This window comes from Adiantum capillus-veneris, chromosome 12, assembly GCF_014529385.1.
Source record: "Adiantum capillus-veneris isolate H3 chromosome 12, ASM1452938v2, whole genome shotgun sequence".
Classification (NCBI taxonomy): domain Eukaryota; kingdom Viridiplantae; phylum Streptophyta; class Polypodiopsida; order Polypodiales; family Pteridaceae; genus Adiantum; species Adiantum capillus-veneris.
In genome coordinates, this window is record NC_140942.1 from 32178044 (window position 1) to 32197032 (window position 18989).

The window sequence follows — 18989 nt, forward strand, 5'->3', positions numbered from 1 at the left end:
AAATTAGTATAACATCACTCAACCACAATTACATCATCCACACTTAGTGAAGAAGAGTCACATTTGGAAGTTCTAAATTTGTTTGTGGCCAAAAGGTACACCACAAATGATGAGCGCATGCCATCCACACTTTGCTCTTGACGATCTCCAGTGAAATTCGTACTACGCTTTGCTAGATTGAAACTAGCCTTTAGCGTAATATACAATGCATCAACTGTTGGAACCTCTAAAAAATTGATTAAAATCGTGTCTTGGTCGTCTTTATCAAAGCTCATGTCCTAAATAAAAGTTCAATTGTAAAAAGTCACTACTTAATTGAAAAAGCTTAATCCATGCCAAAAGATGAGTACAACAAAAGTCAATCTCCTTACATATTCATGCAGCCGAGTTGATAGTTCATTGAAGGATTTTGTGTTTTGAAGAGTAACACTCTCATTAAGAACATTCTTCAGTACACTCTACATGCGTAGAAAATTGAAAGCATAGAAGTTCAGTTAGAGCTCTAGACTATGAACATTTGGGCAATAGATAACAACTACCTTTTTCTTGGTGCAATCTTTTTTTCCCTTTTTAGTATGCATCATATCCATCATCTTTTTATTCCAATGCATCAAAAAAGTTAAGTTAAAGCTCAAAGCATACAAGGATATGAAATATATAAAAATTAAAAGATGTGAGTAAACCTTAGGTGCACTCTTGCTCTTTCTAGAGCTCACATCTACTTGATTTTCCCCATGAGAGCTCTCAAAATCCATTTGTTCTTTAATGAGATCAACCTTTGCATGTTTTTAGAATAAAACATATTAAATACATAGCTAGTATAATTATTGTAAAGGACAATAACATAGACATACCTTTGCGACATATTCAATAAGAGCCAAGAAAGAACCACTTGAAGCTAAAGCCTCATCCTCTTCTTCAACATCCTAATAGTAAATAAGTAAATTAAAGAAAGTGTACAAAATAACTCGAGATAGTATAAGTTGAGAAAACATACATCTAGAAGGGCTTCAACTTGCACGCTAGTGAAAATTTCCTTTGGATAGTTTTGGTCTTTCTCAAAGTCAATATGAGGATGATACACATCCTCATTGATAGGTTGTAAAATATTTTCCTCAATCTGCAATTGTATAACGTTTCTAAGTAACTTTAGTTAAGAAAAAACAAATAAAAAAGAAGAAGACGATCCCACAAGCTGTTTTTCTTTGTCTTCCGCCTTTGCATTCACTAAGTCGTCTCCCTACAATGCACAAATTCACATAATCAATCTTATTATGATAGCTCAAAACTAGAAAAAATAATGATAATGTGGCTTACAGATATTAAATTTGTGGTATTGACGAGCGTTGATTTTTTCTTTTCATTCTTTCGCTTAGCTTACCTGTGACGTAAGCAAAATGTGTAGATGTCCTCCACTTTCCAATGGTACTCTGCACCACGGATGCTCATCTCCTCAATTTCATCATGGTGCTCTTGAATGAAGCTCACAAGTTCATCCTTCCCCTATAGATTGTGTCTTAGGTCACAAAGCTTGGAATCAAATGCTTTCATCCAACCTCTAACAATTCTTAGATTGATCAATGGACTACATGTACACTATCAGCGTAATACTTTGCAAGAAAATCTTTTCCATACAAGAGTGTTGGATCTCTATCACTTTTCTTTAGTGGGAAGTGAAAGAGTTGCTCATATGTCGGAACTGGTTTTTCAACTGTGTCTTCCTTTGCAACTTGTATAGCCTTGCTATGCCTTTGAGACAATCTTCCAACTACCATACTATTCTTATGATCAGCCTTAGAGGACTCTCCACCACTTGATTCTAGCTCTTTTACCCTTTTCTCTAGCATTGCTATTGTCTCTTTGAGAGACATTGTTTCAGATGGAGAAGCCATGTAATAGCTACAATTACACAAGTTATACCTTAAATCATATAAAGTGTAAACAAAAATTAAAAAGCACAACAAAATATTTTTTCCAATCAATTAAACTATTTTAATGTTAGATACATCAAAGGCTAAGAACTTGTGCATCTCCAAACTACTGGCAAATTTAATTGAGCACCACTTCTTGAAGACATGCACCTCCTACTAATTACAGTAAAGTCATGTATCACTACTTTTCATGAGTTCCAATCTCTCTCTTTGTGCTGCTGGCTTTGTATCCTCCATGTACAATGATCTAAACTATCGCGTACTAGCCCTGGTGGTCTATCTCTCTAACAACTGCGTGTAGAAGATCATCTTCACCGTCATTTTTGGTTGCTAGAACGATATCACCAACCTCTAACCAAGGGGGTGCATGTCCGACCTCTCCGAGAGTTGTAAGCCGCTTTCTTTGAATCAAATCCTTCAACTCATATGCTACTATCCTATTAGTTGTCAACGGAAGAGGTATGAACTTATGCATCAAAGATGAGATTGGTCTTACACAATCCCAAGTGTATGGCATAATTTGTTGTTGTACAATGCTCATTCCAGTTGCATGGTGAACTACTAGTTCGTCAACCCCATTGTGTGAGGATATGCATTGTCTATAATACTCTGCCCCAAAATACAAATAACATTGACCATTGTGCTCCATAGAGAACAATGTTTTAATCTTGGCCTTCCAATGCCCTACAGGAAGAGCATCAGTATCACCATTGTCCTGCTTTACAGTCACATGATCACCAACTTTAAAAGCCTCACCCTGGTAAAGTATCTTCTGGTAGGTTGTGACAAGAGTATTTTCACGTTCACCAACTGTCGTCCCCCATAGTTGCTGAAAGTACCTTTTCTGCTCATCTGAAAGGCATCTCTTTGTGCATTTCTTCTTGGTTATACCGATCCCTTTTGCTCTAATCATGTTGTGGCAGTAAGCAGGTTCATAATCTGCCAAAATCTTATGCCATACCTCCCTGGCTCTTGTTAGAGAAGAGAGTTCCAAGAGCCCTTTTTCATGGAAGATAGAGCATTGTGGACTCATAGGATGCACTAGAGTGAAATCATCTGGGAGTATCAACCTTTGGTGTAAGAATCACAAATTCCTCTCGTGTGGTAGGAATCCATCCTTCTCCTCTTGAAGCATGCGGGTAACCCATGTAAACAGAAGTCGCTTGTAAAAGTGGACATAAGTTATCTCATTATTATTATTTTTAGTCTTTACTCCCATATATATGGAGACCATCCTTTCAAAAATATAGCACCAATATACATCATGAGATCCATGCCTGATAATGTCATTAAGCAACTCCCCATTCCCAGCAACATGCTCCAATGGTGAAGAGTTTGGACCAAAGAATTCCTCGCTCCTTACTCGCCAAGATGAAAACAAAGTTCGCATCATCTTGATACTCTCATTTGTCCAACCCTTCTCACGACTAAAATTGTAAAATGTGTGGGCGATATCTATTAGGAGAATACCAAGCTCATACATGGGTCTTGATACCTCGTTGATGATACTCAATACATATGGCAGACACCACTGAACAAATTTTTTATTTTCCTCCGCCTTAAAACCTTCAAAATACTTGCTAGGAGTGTGTGGCCACCTGCCATTGCGAATTGATGGTGGTGCAAGCTTATATACAAGCTTGCTACATTCGTCCACCTTATTTTTTGAATCATTTTGCAATCCTCGCATGAGATTTGATGTATATTTAATGAACAAATTCAATGGAAGAACATGCATTGTATCATACACCAAGTCACGTGACAAATCAAAGCCATATAAGTCAAAGAACATCCGTAATATGCATGTCTGTTGCCGTTGAGTTCCCATGCCAAAAATTTTGTTCACATCATAGTTGTAGTGTACTGCTATTCCTAACATGAACAAGTCTTGCAATTCCTCCATAAGAGGACATAGAAAAGCACCAAATAGACCACTATTGTTTCGGGCTATTTTCTTGGAGCTAAATGGGAGGAATAGTACTGGGAGTACACTAACATTGGAAGACTTTCCCATGTTCAAAATTTTTATCTCTACCACCCCACTGTCTTTCTGTGTGGTGTGAGAAGATTGGAACCCATCCCAATGCAATAGAAGTGCCAGGTTACGGGGATCTCCCTGGAAAATTATTATGCCATATGAAAATACTCAAAAAATGAGAAAAAAGAAAATAAAAATACCATGCTAGTATTTGTAAAACCATACCTCAATCAATTTCTTACTAGTGACTATATGTTTGCGACAATCTCTACACACGAAAATATATTCTTGAGTCTCCTCATTCCACCCTTGTTAAATCTCTTGCGGACGGGATGAAGGAGGAAATGTTGTGTACACCTTATTACACCCTGGGTTTGTACAGATAACTGGAAGCTCAAATGTCTGATGTGGGTCCCAAAAGTGCTGGACTATATGACACTTTGCACCATCCCAAAAATCATGGATAGACTCCGGTTGTAGTTCAGGTGGCTTTCCCAACCATTTGTCTCGGTTTCTCCACATGGAGAGCATGTCATGGCACAAAGAACGACTCTTCAACATAAGCTCAATTTGTCTCCCAATTGGGAGATAATCAAAGGCTAGTGTCTCCTTGCAAGGCTTGAGACAACTTGGGCACCTTTCACAACATGCCAAGAAATCACGCTTTGCTTTCCTTTTTCTATTATTACTAATGCATGCACAAATTTCCACACTACATCCTTCATAGTTGTCCTCCTTGCTTGGACGTAGGAGCTCTTGCTCATGGAGATTTCCTTCTTCACCCATGCACACTCTGTATCGAATAGGTTGTACCATACCAAGCCCTTGAAATAGCAATTGCAACTGCTCCCAGCAAGCAGGCACCCTATAATTATCAAACAAGAAACCATCCCAATCCTGTTCAAGTCGAACCAAGATTTTGCTCAAGCTTGGATCTTCTCTAGTGGAGTCATGCTTGCCTATTCTTGCCCCACCCATGTCACCAAATAGTAGACGAAGCATTTCATCTTGGCCGCTAATGGGAACTTGATATTCATCCCACAATGTTTGAAATTGAATGATCTTTGATAAAATCGCAATTCCAAGCGGTGCATGATTTGGAGCAGTACGTTGTGGGCAGTCTTCATCTGCTCTAGTTGTATTTGCTGATCTCAAATCTATGCCCTCTTCAAAGCCCTCTTCCACATTCACGTAGGCATCTGATGGTTCCATGTCTGGTACATTGTCATCAAAGTGCCTTACCTCCACATCATCTCCATTTACCAACCCAAGCTCACTTGCTAGACTACCTGCAACACTCCTTAGTTGTGCATGCCTGAAAAATGTCGTTTTCCCAACATATTTTCCACCATGGAAAAATGCAGAACATGTACACCAAATTCTTTGTGTGGTGTCATAGTCGGATGCACTCTGAAGAGGTGGTGTACTATCAAGCCCATTCACATTAGGTGATTCACCCTGAAGGGCTTCAAGATTTCTGTTGTGATGGAAACTTGGGTGAATTTTCTGGAGTGCCTGTTTTAGGACCAAACTACTCCCCTGTTCATGCTCACAAGCACGACACAGACAACATACTTATCATCCGATGACACGACTAACCCGTAGGTGCACGGAGGCAATCTCGTTATCTTGTCAGGCTGAGATCAATCTATACATACGCACTTCTATGATGCATCAATCACTAACCCTTGTAGAATGCAACCCACTCTATCCCTAAATGCTCACAACACCGTTTACACCTCAAATGAACTCGGAATTGCATCAAACTTACTAGGCATCATCCTCTCAATAGGATACACTTACCTATAAGTTTAATCTCACCAGATTTGAACCCTAGTTATCTTGAATACAGTCACGATAGACTCACATGCCATAATCCAAAAGTGTGTGAAACCTAAGTTTATGAGTATCTATGTGTAGCTAATCTCTTTCTCATTCCATAAAGCACTTGATTGTTGAAAACGGACACTGTTTGTGCTACTTACAAGCATAACAAGCTCGAGGAAGGATCGATCGCGAACAGCTCAAAAATGTGAATGCGTGGCGTGGGCGGGTATCTCTCGGAGAGGCTACTGCGATGGTGTGGTCACGTCATGAATCCGGTGAGGGAGAAGCATGTAGCGAAGAGGATAAAACACACACTCTCTCTCTCTCTCTCTCTCTCTCTCTCTCTCTCTCTTAGACTCGTACGACACAGGATTAATGTTCAAATGTTATCCAAAAAATGGTTCTAAGGTGACTTTTATACTTTAGTCACCTTAGCTCAAAAATGTACATGGGGTTCTCTTCCTCATAATTACAAAGTGGGAACAAATCTGAGTCCTGGCTGAGTGATTAATCTTTACATAACCGAGACAAATGGATCAAAATGATAAGACGTCTTTGACATAAAAATGGGAATTTGATAGGATTTATATGGTGGGCTCATTACAATAGTTGGACAAGTTGGTCTCCAACACTCCCCCCTTCTTAGTTCATGTCTACCACGACATGATCGTCTTTGTCTTCAGTGTCGAGGTCTTCCTTCCTCGTTGATGTGATGTAGAAATGCATCATATCGCATAGACTCGCTTGCCATTAATGGGCCAAAATTTTTGGATTTGTACTTGAAGAAGCCTGTGTAAAATGCTTCTTCGAATGTTTGGAGATGATAGCTTGGCAGAAACATTAGCCGTCTCAAGTAGGCATACAACACTAGCTTTGGAGTATTGTAAGTGCATCTAAGAGGATTACTTCATAAGATCAGAAAAGAGACTGTTGTTTGATGCAAGTTACAAAGGAAAAGTATTCCAAATTGGTTGAAACTTGGTGAGTAGTATCTCAAGAGAAGGGGGAACTCAAATCTGTAAAAACAGTTGAAAAATTGTATCCCAGTAACACTCTGGTGAGTCTATCGCGATAGACTAGGAATTCACTGTAGAAAAATCAAAATTCAAATCTGACTTCATAATTGGGTTCAGAAGGCCCATTATACCCTGTACACAGTTTGAGTGCATTTGGACATCTGCAAAGGGTACTTGGTGAGCCTATCGCGATAGACAAGTCAGGAAAAAATTTTGAGATTTTTTTTTGAAACCAAGTATACCATTGGGCTTAATCATTGCATAAGGAGTGCACACATCAATTTTGGGCTCAAACTGACCACTTGGAAAAACATCAGATAGAGCAACTTTCCAAATTATATCGCATTGTTTTGGTCATAACTTTCACATACGGACTCCAATTCCAAAACTTTTTTTATCAAAACGTAGCTTGAGAGAAAAAAATGATGTTTAAGGCCTCAAAATACATCCGAAAGTCAGGGGTGTCTAAAACCGACAATTTGAGAGAAAACGCTCACGGTTTTGGACATAGTTTTGGATTTTCCCTGACCAAAACACTTGAACACACTGAGAGAGGTATTACTACAGCAAGCTAGAGCTATTAAGCCTAGAAGTCATGTCTACAACAGACTCAGACTCAGCTTATACAAGCACATGGATTGCAGGGATAGATGAGCACCCGCCCAGAATATATCTTCCAAACCTACAGTACATAAAGACCAATTTTGTGGAGAGAGTTTGGACGTATAACCATGAAAGTGAAGGACTATATAGGTATATTAATGGAAATCAATTCAACCTTTACAGTTGCTTAGAGCCTTACCTAGATGAGCTGACAGAATACAAGCTCTTATATGTCTATATATACGAGGTCGACCGACAATGGACATCTTTATTTGTTGACAAGTATGAACGAGAATATAGAGCTGTAGAAAGCACAAATCCATGAACCAAATTAGAGATGAGTGGATATTTGGTCAATGAAGGACCTCAGATACATCCACCAAACACAGGAACCTCTAAGAGAATTCCAAAGAGGGGACCACCACATGGATTTGCTCTTAGAGCGATAACGAGAGATGAAACAATACCAGAGAGAAGTATGGTTCCATACTTTGCACCCCAAAGTATAAGACCATCTCAGCTAAGAAAATGGGTAAATAGAAAGTACAATGGCATAGGAGACCCATGCGCCCATATCTCGGCTTTCAAGAAAGTCCTACGAGCAGAACGAGTAGAGGACTTCCACACGGAGCGTGAGGGTTTTGGACTTACATTGGAGGACAATGCACAAGCATGGTTTGAACTATTGAACCGGAGAGAGTTCACAACCATTGAGCAAATGTTGGATGAATTTGTTTAAGAATTCACTAAGAGGGACATAAAACATAACACCCTTCCTAAGATTCATGAATTTAAACAAGGCGAAACAGAAACATTGCGACATGCAATACTGCGTTTCAAGCAATATGTTGCTAGATGTCCTACCCAAGAGTTACCCACGCGAGAACGTCAGATCCTATGCTTCATCAGAGGGCTTAGGAATGAGAATCTCCAAAAGGACATATACATGAAAAGATACCAAACCTTAGAAGAGGTGACCAAAGCGACAGTTGACCTAGTTGACAATTTCGAATACTATGAAGATGGTCAGAAGAAGATGAATGATGCAAGTGAGAAAAAGAAAACCGCTGATCTTGAGGATCAAAGAGGGAATCTAGGACAAAACCAAGTAAATGTTGAGGAGCAAATCATAGATAATGTGATGCAACGCATCAACCACTCTGACAGAGTACCAGCCTATAGAGTTCCTCAACGACGAAGGTGCAGGACATGTGGAGGGGACCATCCGATGGAACATTGTCCTGACAATAGACCTAATACTCCACCAGGGTTTGAGCATGTTATGTCTCAACCTCCTAGATATCATCCTGTAGCGGAACAAGTGTTCTTAAGTGAAAGACCCATAGCTGCTAGAAATGCATATGTGAGTCATGAGCTTCAAATACAAAGATATGTGGTAGATCAGAGACCACTTCAAGGTCAATATCAAGTATTGCCACAACAACCAAGACGTCCGTGTGACAGATGTGGTAGTAGTGATCACTTGATTAAGGATTGTCCACACCATGACATCATGATAAATGTATATTGTAATGAGTGTGCAGTCACACATATGATTTTGGATTGTCCTAAGAATCCAAGAAAGAAAGGTAAAATAAAACCACATGTTACCTTTTCTTCTACCATCAAATCAGAGAAAGAACGAGCCGCAACAAAAGGAGAGACGACAACAACAACAGAGCAAGAAACAATTGCAAAAGAACAGGTGCTTAAACAAGAAGAAGATGAAAGTAAGCAAGTTGCTCCACTAAACGTTGTCACAAGAGCACAAGCAAAAGTGCAAGAGCAGAAGCCTACATATGGAGAGACTAGTAAGAGTTCCAAAAGCCGTAGAAACTCTAGACGAGCAAGAAGGACTAGACTGAAAGCGAGACTAGAAAGGGAGAAAGGAGAAGAAAAGGCTGTTGCAGCTGAGTTGGAAACAACTCAAGAGCAATAGACACAGCAAAGGGAAGCTGAAACCCTTAAACCAGCTGAAGCACCCAAGAGGATCTGTCCTAGTGGACAAAGTGAATGAGCCTTTAGATGCGATTTTACAAGCTTATGAGGCTAGATTGAAAAATAGACAGACCTTAGAACAAAGATGGATGACCCATCCTTATACTCAACTAGAAAAGTAAGGGCTAGAAAGGGCTAGTTCAGGAGGATCTGTCCTAGTGGACAAAGTGAATGAGCCTTTAGACGCGATTTTACAAGCTTATGAGGCTAGATTGAAAAATAGACAGACCTTAGAACAAAGATGGATGACCCATCCTTATACTCAACTAGAGAAGAAAGGGCTAGAAATGTGTAAGCAGCTCATTCAAAATGCTCAAGCATTACTAGAACCACCTCCATCAGAATTGAAGGATAGGATAGTCACCCCAGTGCACAAAGATGAGAGCATTAAAGTAGATGAATTGCCTAGAGAAGAGGTGGATCATAGGGAAGAACCACTGGCAAGGTCGCAAGACTCGAGGGTAGTCCAAAATACAACAGATGAATCAATGAGGGATTTCCCACCCTATGTTCCTATAGTTGAGGAGTAGTGGACAGCAGAGTTATGGAAGGCTGTCCGAGATGCCCAAAAAAGAGAAGAGGATGCTGGACCAGCACCATTTCCTGAAATCACATTAGATAGACCACAAATGAGTGTTGATGCGAGGTCATATCATGGTGACGTAGGATCAATAGCCTCCGAAGATAGTAGACCTGCATCGTTAAGAACTTTGCCATAGTACATGGGAGATTTTGAGGCAAAGTCTGAGATTGTGAGAGTTCCATCACAGAGGCTAGGAGGGACAAAAGAATTGGACACAAAAATTTTGACTGACTTGCTATCCACGCCAGTGAAGTGCACAATTACGTTGGCATGACTTTTGAAAATCAAGCCAAGTATGTGGACGGATATAGGAAAATGCTTGGAAAAAATTGGGATCAAAAGCCCGTTGAGGTTCTTGGAAAAAGAGCTAGATGAGATCGAGAAGCCTAGATCAAATGTAAGACCGGTACCTCTGAACAAAGTAGGAGAGTACTGTGAAGGAGAAGATGGTAATGCCACTTTGCCTGTCGAGTACAATGGGATTGAAACAAAAGCTATACTTGACAGCGGAGCACGAATTGCCATAGCAACAAAACAAATATGGGAGAAATGGGGTAGGCCCGCCTTTAGAACAACCAGAATAAAATTACAGCTAGCTGATGGCCATGTGGAAAGACCCATGGGATTGCTAGAAGCAATAGTGGTGTCTTCTTGTGGTATAGAGTATGCGCATACTTTTGCCATAGTTGACTTTGGCAAGAAAAATAACTATGAAATCATCCTCGGAAGACCATTCATGAGGCAACTCAAGATGGTACAAGATTGGGGTTATGATTATCTATACTTGAGACATGCTGAAACCACAACACGTGTAAATAAGAGAAATCATAGTTACCAAGATGTAACTAGAATGCCCGTGGAGGATTTTGATTCTGCAACACAAAGTGGATCAACAGACCATCCGCGGATGGGCAAAAAGAAATAAATCTGGATGTGCGAAGCATCGGAGTGTAGTGACTTTGGGAGAAATGAGAATGCCTTAGAGAGGGTCTTAGAAGATGATGCTTACATAAGAGAACCTTTTCCGAAAGAGGCATTAGAACCGCTAGGGTGGACTCAGATATTGGCTACTTTGGATGTCTGTGTTAATGAGACCACACCAACAAAATTTTGCGATGAGAATGGGTATGACATAGTCCCCTACTACATGCTAAGGGTTATGTGTGAGACAGATGAAGAATTTGAGTATGATGAACTCAAAGTCAAGACAAGTGACTCTATGGGTGATCCTGCTTGTAATTCATATAATGAAGGGTCAGATGGGCAAGAAGTGAATACCTCAATGATGTCTACAATATTACTGGGTGGTATTGCTACACTTGCTACAACGGAGGGAGGTATGAGAGCTATCCAAAGTGCTAGATGGAAATCACCACCACATGATGCATCTCTCACCACTAGAACCTCAGACGCAAGGAGCCCAAACAAGGAAGATAATCAGCCAGGAGAAGACAAAGATGAATACTTGGTATCAATCAAGGAAGAGATGCATCAAGTGACAGGAAGTTCAGACACTATTGGTGACATTTCAACAGCTGAAGTCAAGGAAGAAGAGCCTATGACTCTATAGGAAACAAATGCTGATTTTGTTTCTCCAAAAGGAAATGGTGGTCAAGCAGGAGCTAGAACACATAGATGAACTCACAAATGTGAACAATGAAGAAGAAGACAACAAGGAGTCCAGGCCAAAGATTGCTCAAGTCACTCAAGAGAACACAGGAAATCTAGTACCAAAGAAGATCAACTTTTTGCTAAGTGCACAAGACGGAGTCAATATGAATTTTATGGCAGAAATTGATACAAATTCCACGATTAATGTCATGTCATATGGCATGTGGTTACTTCTAGGTAAGCCAAAGCTTTATGATATTCAGATAAAGGTAAATATCTCACCTGAAGTAGATGTTATAAGTATGGGGATTGCAGAAGCTACTCTCCAACTACACTCACAGAATGTCAAAGAAAAATTCTTGGTGGTAGATTCTTGACAAATGGGAACACACTTGATTTTGTCCAAGCCATGGGCACAAGTCTTTGAAAACGAGCCTGAATCTTCAACAATGGTCATCACAACAAGCTATCAAGTGGCAACAGAGGTCAAGCCTACAACAATTCAAAGATTCTTGGCTATTGAAATAGGCAAAGCTAAAGTAAGCCCACAGTCTCTAGCCCAACCAATGCAAGTGCAAGACAAAGCCTCTACATCAAAAGCCAAACCATCAACAAAACAATGGAAACTCAAGAAAAAAGTCTATCAACCGAAGTTTCCATCGTCCGAAAGTCTCCAAAGGAAGTCAAAACAGGTGAACCAAGTGCTATTATCCGAGGCACATATTAAAGTTAATGATCCAATTTGGATACAATCACAGGAACAACCTCAACAAGCAAAGGTAACAGGATGGATCACATCAAGCGAGTCAATTATTGCACAAGGCTACAAGAAAGGAAATTCAGATGTTTGGGTCAACAAGCCCAAGATAACAGCCAGGCGATATCCATCCTATGACAACCACTCAGACAGGAATCAACAAAGCCATCAACGTCAATCACATAACTCAACCAAGAGAAAGGATAGGTACAAAAAGAAAAAGAGAAGGTATTCCACTGGACAAACCATACGACCAGTCTGGGTAATGAAATCAGAATTCTACCAGACTACCCAACAAAGTCAAGTGAAGATCACCTCCAAGCAAGTCCAAAGATTCATTCCAGTCGAGTTACTCAAAGCACAAGGATTCTATGAGGGTAACTTTCAAGTCTGGTTACCTAAGGTAGTAGCTTATCAAGGAATCACCCAGGAAAAGCAAGAAACCTCAAGAAATCAAGAGCAGCCACCTGCTACACCCAAGAGTACTACAACCTATAGATGGATCCCTTGTCAATTACTACAAGAGCAAGGCTTTTACAAAAGTAATAGCCATATTTGGAAATTAAAGACAAGGTACCATCAAGTCAAAGAAGAAACAAGGCAAGTGGCAAAGGAGATCACACCAGGCCGAAGAACAATGTGGGTTCCAAAATCCGCGATTGAGGCTCAACAACAAGAAAGGTACATAACTCCTTTACAGCCTCTTAACAACAAAAAGAAAGCAACGGTAAATGCGGAGGTCACAGTTTTGAAGAACACTATATGGAGGAAGAAGACTTCATCAACCATTGCTTCAACATCAATACCTGTCTCATCAAGCGACCACAATTTGCTACCAAGGAATGAAGAGCAGATATATGCCAATGTATTGGACAACATGGCATCTCAAACAAAAACTAACGAGAAAGGCCTAAACATCAAAAGCATATGGAATTGGATTTCAGGCCGCGATCAGGTAAGTCCAAGTTGCCATTAAACTTACATGGCATAAGAGTCTAGAGTCGGGCAGCTAAGCCACTCAATGATCAAAGTGTCAGAACCAAGCTTTAAGTTAATATTTTTCTGTGGTCTATGAGTCTAGCTAATAGGTATAAGCTCAAGCTGCAGAGTTGAGCATACATAAAGTCATGTCGCTCATGCTGGAAGAGGTGAGCATAAGAGTCAAAGTCCATATAATATATAAGGTGGAGAAGGTGGATTAGTCCAAAACAAAAACACTCACACACTTGACACAGTGAGGAAGAGTGGAGAAACCTCGACAACAAAAACCCTTCTTGTGAGTAGTGAAAGATTTTGAAGCACTCATGCTATATGTTTTGCTCGCTACACTAACTCCATGAAGAACCCATCAATACTCTTCTCTCGCACCGCATCTTTCTTAACATGCATAACTCTGTGCAAGCATATAGATGTCCCATCATTGGACATATGCATTAGGCACTCTTTTTTATTCCACCCATGCACTTACACAAACAAATGACGATGACCAAGCGGAAACAGGTTTTATGAGCCTTTGCTCAACAACAATAACTCTAACTTCAAGCTACTAACACTTATCCATGTATATCAAGCCCATACTAGTAGCCATATGGCCATATGTACTTTAACTCAGCATAACTCTATAACATCAGAACCTAAGTACATATAGCCTCGCATTTAATTATGACTAAAGACATTTTTTCCCACTGGGTTTTTCCCTTTAGTCTTATCCAGGTATCCAAGACCTTCATTTTGTATATACGCTACATTTTACTTTTACTCTTTTATTTTTTATAACAACAAAAACAAGAAGAACCACGATATCCCCACACTACTAATTGAAAATCTACTGACAAGTCAAAAGGGAGAGGCCAAAAAATAGCTTGAAAAAGCTTCAAGTCAACTTACAGGTACGACTGCCAAATAACAACCACAAGAAAAGCAAACTAGAGCTACAATGACAACGAACTGCTGCACCAACAAGTCGATACAACCTCATGCAATTCAAGATACAACAACCAATCGGAGGGGGAGAGTTCCAGGCTTCAGATACACTACAGGTACAACTTCAAGGCAGCTTTAACATCACGCAAAGCAACCAGCTGCAGAAGAGGTTGCCACAACAACTTCAACCAACACCAAGACATCAAGAACTCGTCAAGGCCAGCAAAGACATAGGGTCTTATCGGGGACGACAAGAATTCGGAGGGGGAGAGTGTTGAAAGGACGCCCTTTAAACAACATTTCCATAAAGATTCCATTAAGATTCCTCAAAGATTTTGTAAAGATTCCACATAAAGATGGTGATGAAGTAATGAAGATGAAGATGGATGCTACAACATGAAGATACGAGTTCATGGACGTCATCGAATATCCTGTTATTATTATTTTGAGCCATTACGACCACTTTTGTAATGTTTACGGGAACCTCATATTTTAAGTCGGCACTTGTATTTTGGCCACATATTCTTGTATAATGAGTAAAGCCAACTCAGTTTCTTGTAATTAAGCTTTGTAGAAGCCTAGGGACAATTCAGGTCATTTGGCTGGACATTAGGTTTGAAGGCTTTGTATATAAGCTGAAACCTAAGGCTTTGTAAGGACACATTACGTTATCTCAATTAATATACAGTCATGGGTTCTGCAGCTCAGGGTAGTGAGCTTCACGCACACACACCATCGCGCACACTAATCACATTTCAGATATGAGAGTAGGAGAGTGTTAGCATCGAGGAGCTCTCCGTGTCAACGCAAGCAATGCAAGCCGAGGACCACATCGCGAGCATGCCTGCTACGAGCTATATTTGGTCGTAAGTACCTCAAACGACATCCGATCTGAATGATCAAGTAGTCGTTAGAATCAGGGCGAGAGGTTCTTCGTGTTGATGTCTTTGTTGTGAAGGGTTTTCACCATGTAAAAACCAAATATTCTCTCTCCCTCTGCAGGCCCTGGCAATACTGGATAGTTCAGCCATGTAGGATTTCTGCTTTGTAATGCTTTATGTTGGCTGTAAGTGTAAGTTCGGGGCGTTGGACAAAAAGTCCTATCATTCCTCAGCTCATGCGGTGCATTGACTAAGTGGATCAGGTTGTTAGGGTGATCCAAAAGCCATTGACGCCTCCACTTTGGTTGGCTGTCTACTATCCTGTTTTGCTATCCCTATCCTGTAATTCTCCTTCAAATACTGGTACTTGTTCTTCCTTTGCGAGCTGTCGTTGATGTGTTAGAGTTTCATATTTTAGCAGAGCATAGGGTAACATAGGGACATTCCATTCTTTCCATAGCTCTATTACTATCTTGTATGATCTAGAGAGCCCTTGTAGCATCTCCTTCTCTAGTTGCATGGCCTTGTACCATATCATCTCTGATTACTTTTCCATTTGTTCGGCCAGCTTCTGCTCTTCAAATTTTGTGACTGAATCTTCGTCTATTTCTTCGTCTTTGGAGCCAGTTTGATCAGTCTGCGTATCTGGGGCCTCATGATCATCTGATTGTTCCTCATAGTCATCTTCACCCCAATTTATTTTTGCCAGTCCAGCCAAATCCGTGGCTGCTCTCTCCAGGTGCACTCGTACCTGTCCTTGGTGTTGCCTTGCAGTTTGGAGACTTACAATTTGCGCGGCCATTGTTCTATTATTGATTTGGAGAGTTTGAAATTCCATCTCTTTTTGGGCTGCAGACTCCTCTAACTCTTTTCCCGTGATGTGCAAATTTTCATTTTCCTCCCTGAGGGACTTGGAAACAATGCTTTCCATTTCACTGTCATGAGCTGGTCCTTGTTGTTGCTCACTTTGTAAATTTGAGATTTTCCTCTGCATTGATCCTCTGCTCTAAGCGCACTTTTGGCTATCATTAATCGATGTTTTCTTTCCAGTTCCAGCTCTCTCTTCAGTGCAACCACTTCTTCTTGCGGTTGGACCACCGATGTTGTTGTTAGCAACGTTTTTTGTTTCCTTGCTCGTTCTATTTCCCTTGCTTGTATATCTGTTACTGCTCTCAAATCCTGAATTTCAATTTGTAAGTCATCGATTACGACTTGCAAACTTTTGACTGTTTCCAGGGCATCTTGCTTTTCTTTTTCCAACCTTTGGATTTGTTCATCACTGTCACTGACAGCTTCAAGAAATACATTGATTGTATCTTCACAAATGGCATTGAATTTTTCTGACTCTTGTAAATTTTCCTTGAGGAGGTTTACTCTGCTTTTGAGCCCCAAGATTTCAGCATCTCTGATGTTGATCAGTTTTAGGGTGTCATCTCTTTGCTCCTGCAGCTTCATAACTTCTTGATGGGTTGTTTCTAACTTTGTTTTGTTGGACCTGTTCTGATCGCCTTGCCACTGACTGTGCAGTCTTGTTCGGTTTAGTAGGGTCTCCATTGACTGTAAGTCCAGGTCTACAGTAGATTCCAGCTCAATTTCGTGAGAGGAGGAAGCTTTTTCTTTTGTTAGGTCCACCTCTTTTTTCTTGCCTTTATCAATGCGTGATACTGTTCCAGTGTTTGGGTGTCCGTCTGTCCTTTCTTCTTCTTGTTCATTAGGTGGTGTATGAACCCTCTCATCGCGATGTGAGCTCTCTGAATGCGAAGGAGAGTCTACAGGTGGGGTTGATTGCCTCTCACTTGTCTCTGGCCTTGGAGACGGAGGTGGTGTTCCTTGATCTCGTGAAGTTGGCCTTAAATGATCTCTCAAGGTTTGGAGATCCTCCTCTTCAAGTAGCAGCTCTGGTTCATCTGTAGCATTTCTTTCTTGGATGTACCTCTCAAACCAGTCGAACTTGAAAGCTGGGTTGTGTTTCTTCTTTGTTCTCAATGTGTAAGTGCTACTAGAAGGTTTCCAAGTGGCGCCTACATCGCCTCGTAGAGATCTCTCAAGAAAAAAGCCTTCTACCATTCTTTCCATTTTTGCTACCTTCTGCAATCTGGTGTTGTTTTCCACTTCCGCTTTCCGCTTCTTTAGTCGCAAATCTTCTTCTTCAGTTTTTCTTTCTTCTTCCACCTTTTCCTGTGTGCTTCTGGTTACTCTTTCTAGCCTACGTCCTCCAATGGTGTTAGTAGATGCCGGTACTCGCCTTTGTGATCTGTCTTCGATATTCTCTCTTAACACCAGCCAGTCGTTTTGATGGGGAGCAGGTGGTAGCTGATCTGCCGTGCCTATGGCCTGGTATATTATTCTGGTGAGGACTTCTCCTCCTGCAATGTAATTTGGCTTGTCCTGCCGTAGCTTTGTCACTTCTTCAAACAGATATGATGCGTGATCTATATAGAACTCATGGGTCATTCCCATAGCCCAGGTCAGTGTTGTTGAGATGGACCCGTGTGGTGTAGTGTATCTTGGCGGTCTTTTGCTGTAGCTCAACAAACATTGACTGTATACCTGTGTCAGTTCTCTTACTTCCAGGTTTGCTACAAGTTAGAAAGAAGGCAGTTTGGACCTTTGCAAGTAGACTGTGAGGTTCTTCCTTCTTTCTCTCATGTTGGCTCCCTGATCAGACAATTTCAATGCCTCTTTGATGATTTCCTTGGTGATCTTTATTTCCATCACTTCATTATCCATGCCTGCCACTCTGCAAGTTCCATCTTCTTGGATAGTCTCAATTAGGTGTTGTACCCTCTTGAAATCTATCCCCACTAGTGGTAGTGAGACAAAGTTCCACAAGCCAACTTTTTTCAGCCATGCCCTTTGCGGTGATCTTTTTAGGTAATTTTCTGCCTCCTTGGGGATCATCACTGTATCCACCAAATTTCCTTTGTCATCCACATATGAACCTTGATAGATTTGAAAGGCTGCTGCCTGTTGCACGTCTGCAGGTATCCAGGTTGTTGCTGGCTTTAATGAATTGGGTAGAAGTGCATAGGGTATTCCACCTTCTGTTGCCAGGTTCTTGCCTTTTCTTTTTCCCGGAGAAGCATCCATGGATCCTGTATTCACAAATAACGGTTAATGTTCAAACATAGTACTTCTCTTCTAAATTGATTACCACTTAATCATGCATCTAGATGAGCCTTCTTAATCCCAAGATGAGTTAAGGTAAAATGTTAGCAGATAGACAAGCTCTTCCATTGTCGACTTTGACGGCTTCAAATTAATGTTGTTGATGAAGGAGAACAAGTCCAAATTGCTTGAAATTTTGTGTGGTGTATGTGCACAGTGCATGTAAGGTCACTCTGTAGTCACAAACTGAAAATCAGCTCAGTTGTAACTTCTGCCCAGTCTATCGCGATAGACTGGCTATCTTTTGACAAGGGACATATTTTCCACTTGTGACTCCACCAGTTGGTTTCTCATGTCTTGCACATGATCTAATCCCATTTCCACCTCAAATGAATATCAAGTGATCCCTCTTTGGACCAACTTCCATTTTTCCAGATTCCTTCCAAGGAGATGTTGGTCTATCTCCTTCATTTTGTGTTGTTTTGGGCTCAAACTTAGTGGGTAGTCCTCTTGCATCATGCTGAAGCCAACTGTTGATTCCAATTTTTGATCAGATGGCCTTGTATCCCTCTGCTTAGTCTATCGCGATAGACTGGGACTTAGTGTCATTTTGTCATTTTTGGCTCTGTGATCATCTGTCTGCCTTCTCCTAGTTGATGTAAGGTTTCTTGACCTCTCACATGTGAATTTTAATTGTCTGCCCTTGAGATGCCCTGTTCTGACTCTGAGTTGTTGTTCAGTCTATCTCCGCTTGCCATATGAGTCCATCTTGT

At 40.7% G+C, this 18989-nt stretch overlaps 1 protein-coding gene and 1 pseudogene across 1 annotated transcript in view; both read right to left on the bottom strand.

The window, feature by feature from the left end:
* Positions 1-367: 367 nt before the first annotated feature.
* LOC147445535 (uncharacterized) lies at positions 368-1892 on the bottom strand (annotated as a pseudogene).
* A 2329-nt stretch (positions 1893-4221) lies between these two features.
* The window catches only part of LOC147445536 (uncharacterized), a 38956-nt gene continuing 24188 nt past the window's right edge, over positions 4222-18989 (bottom strand). Inside the window, exon 3 of the mRNA XM_086524597.1 lies at positions 4222-5448. Coding sequence (XP_086380723.1) covers positions 4222-5448 — 1227 coding nt within the window. The remainder of the gene's footprint in view (positions 5449-18989) is intronic.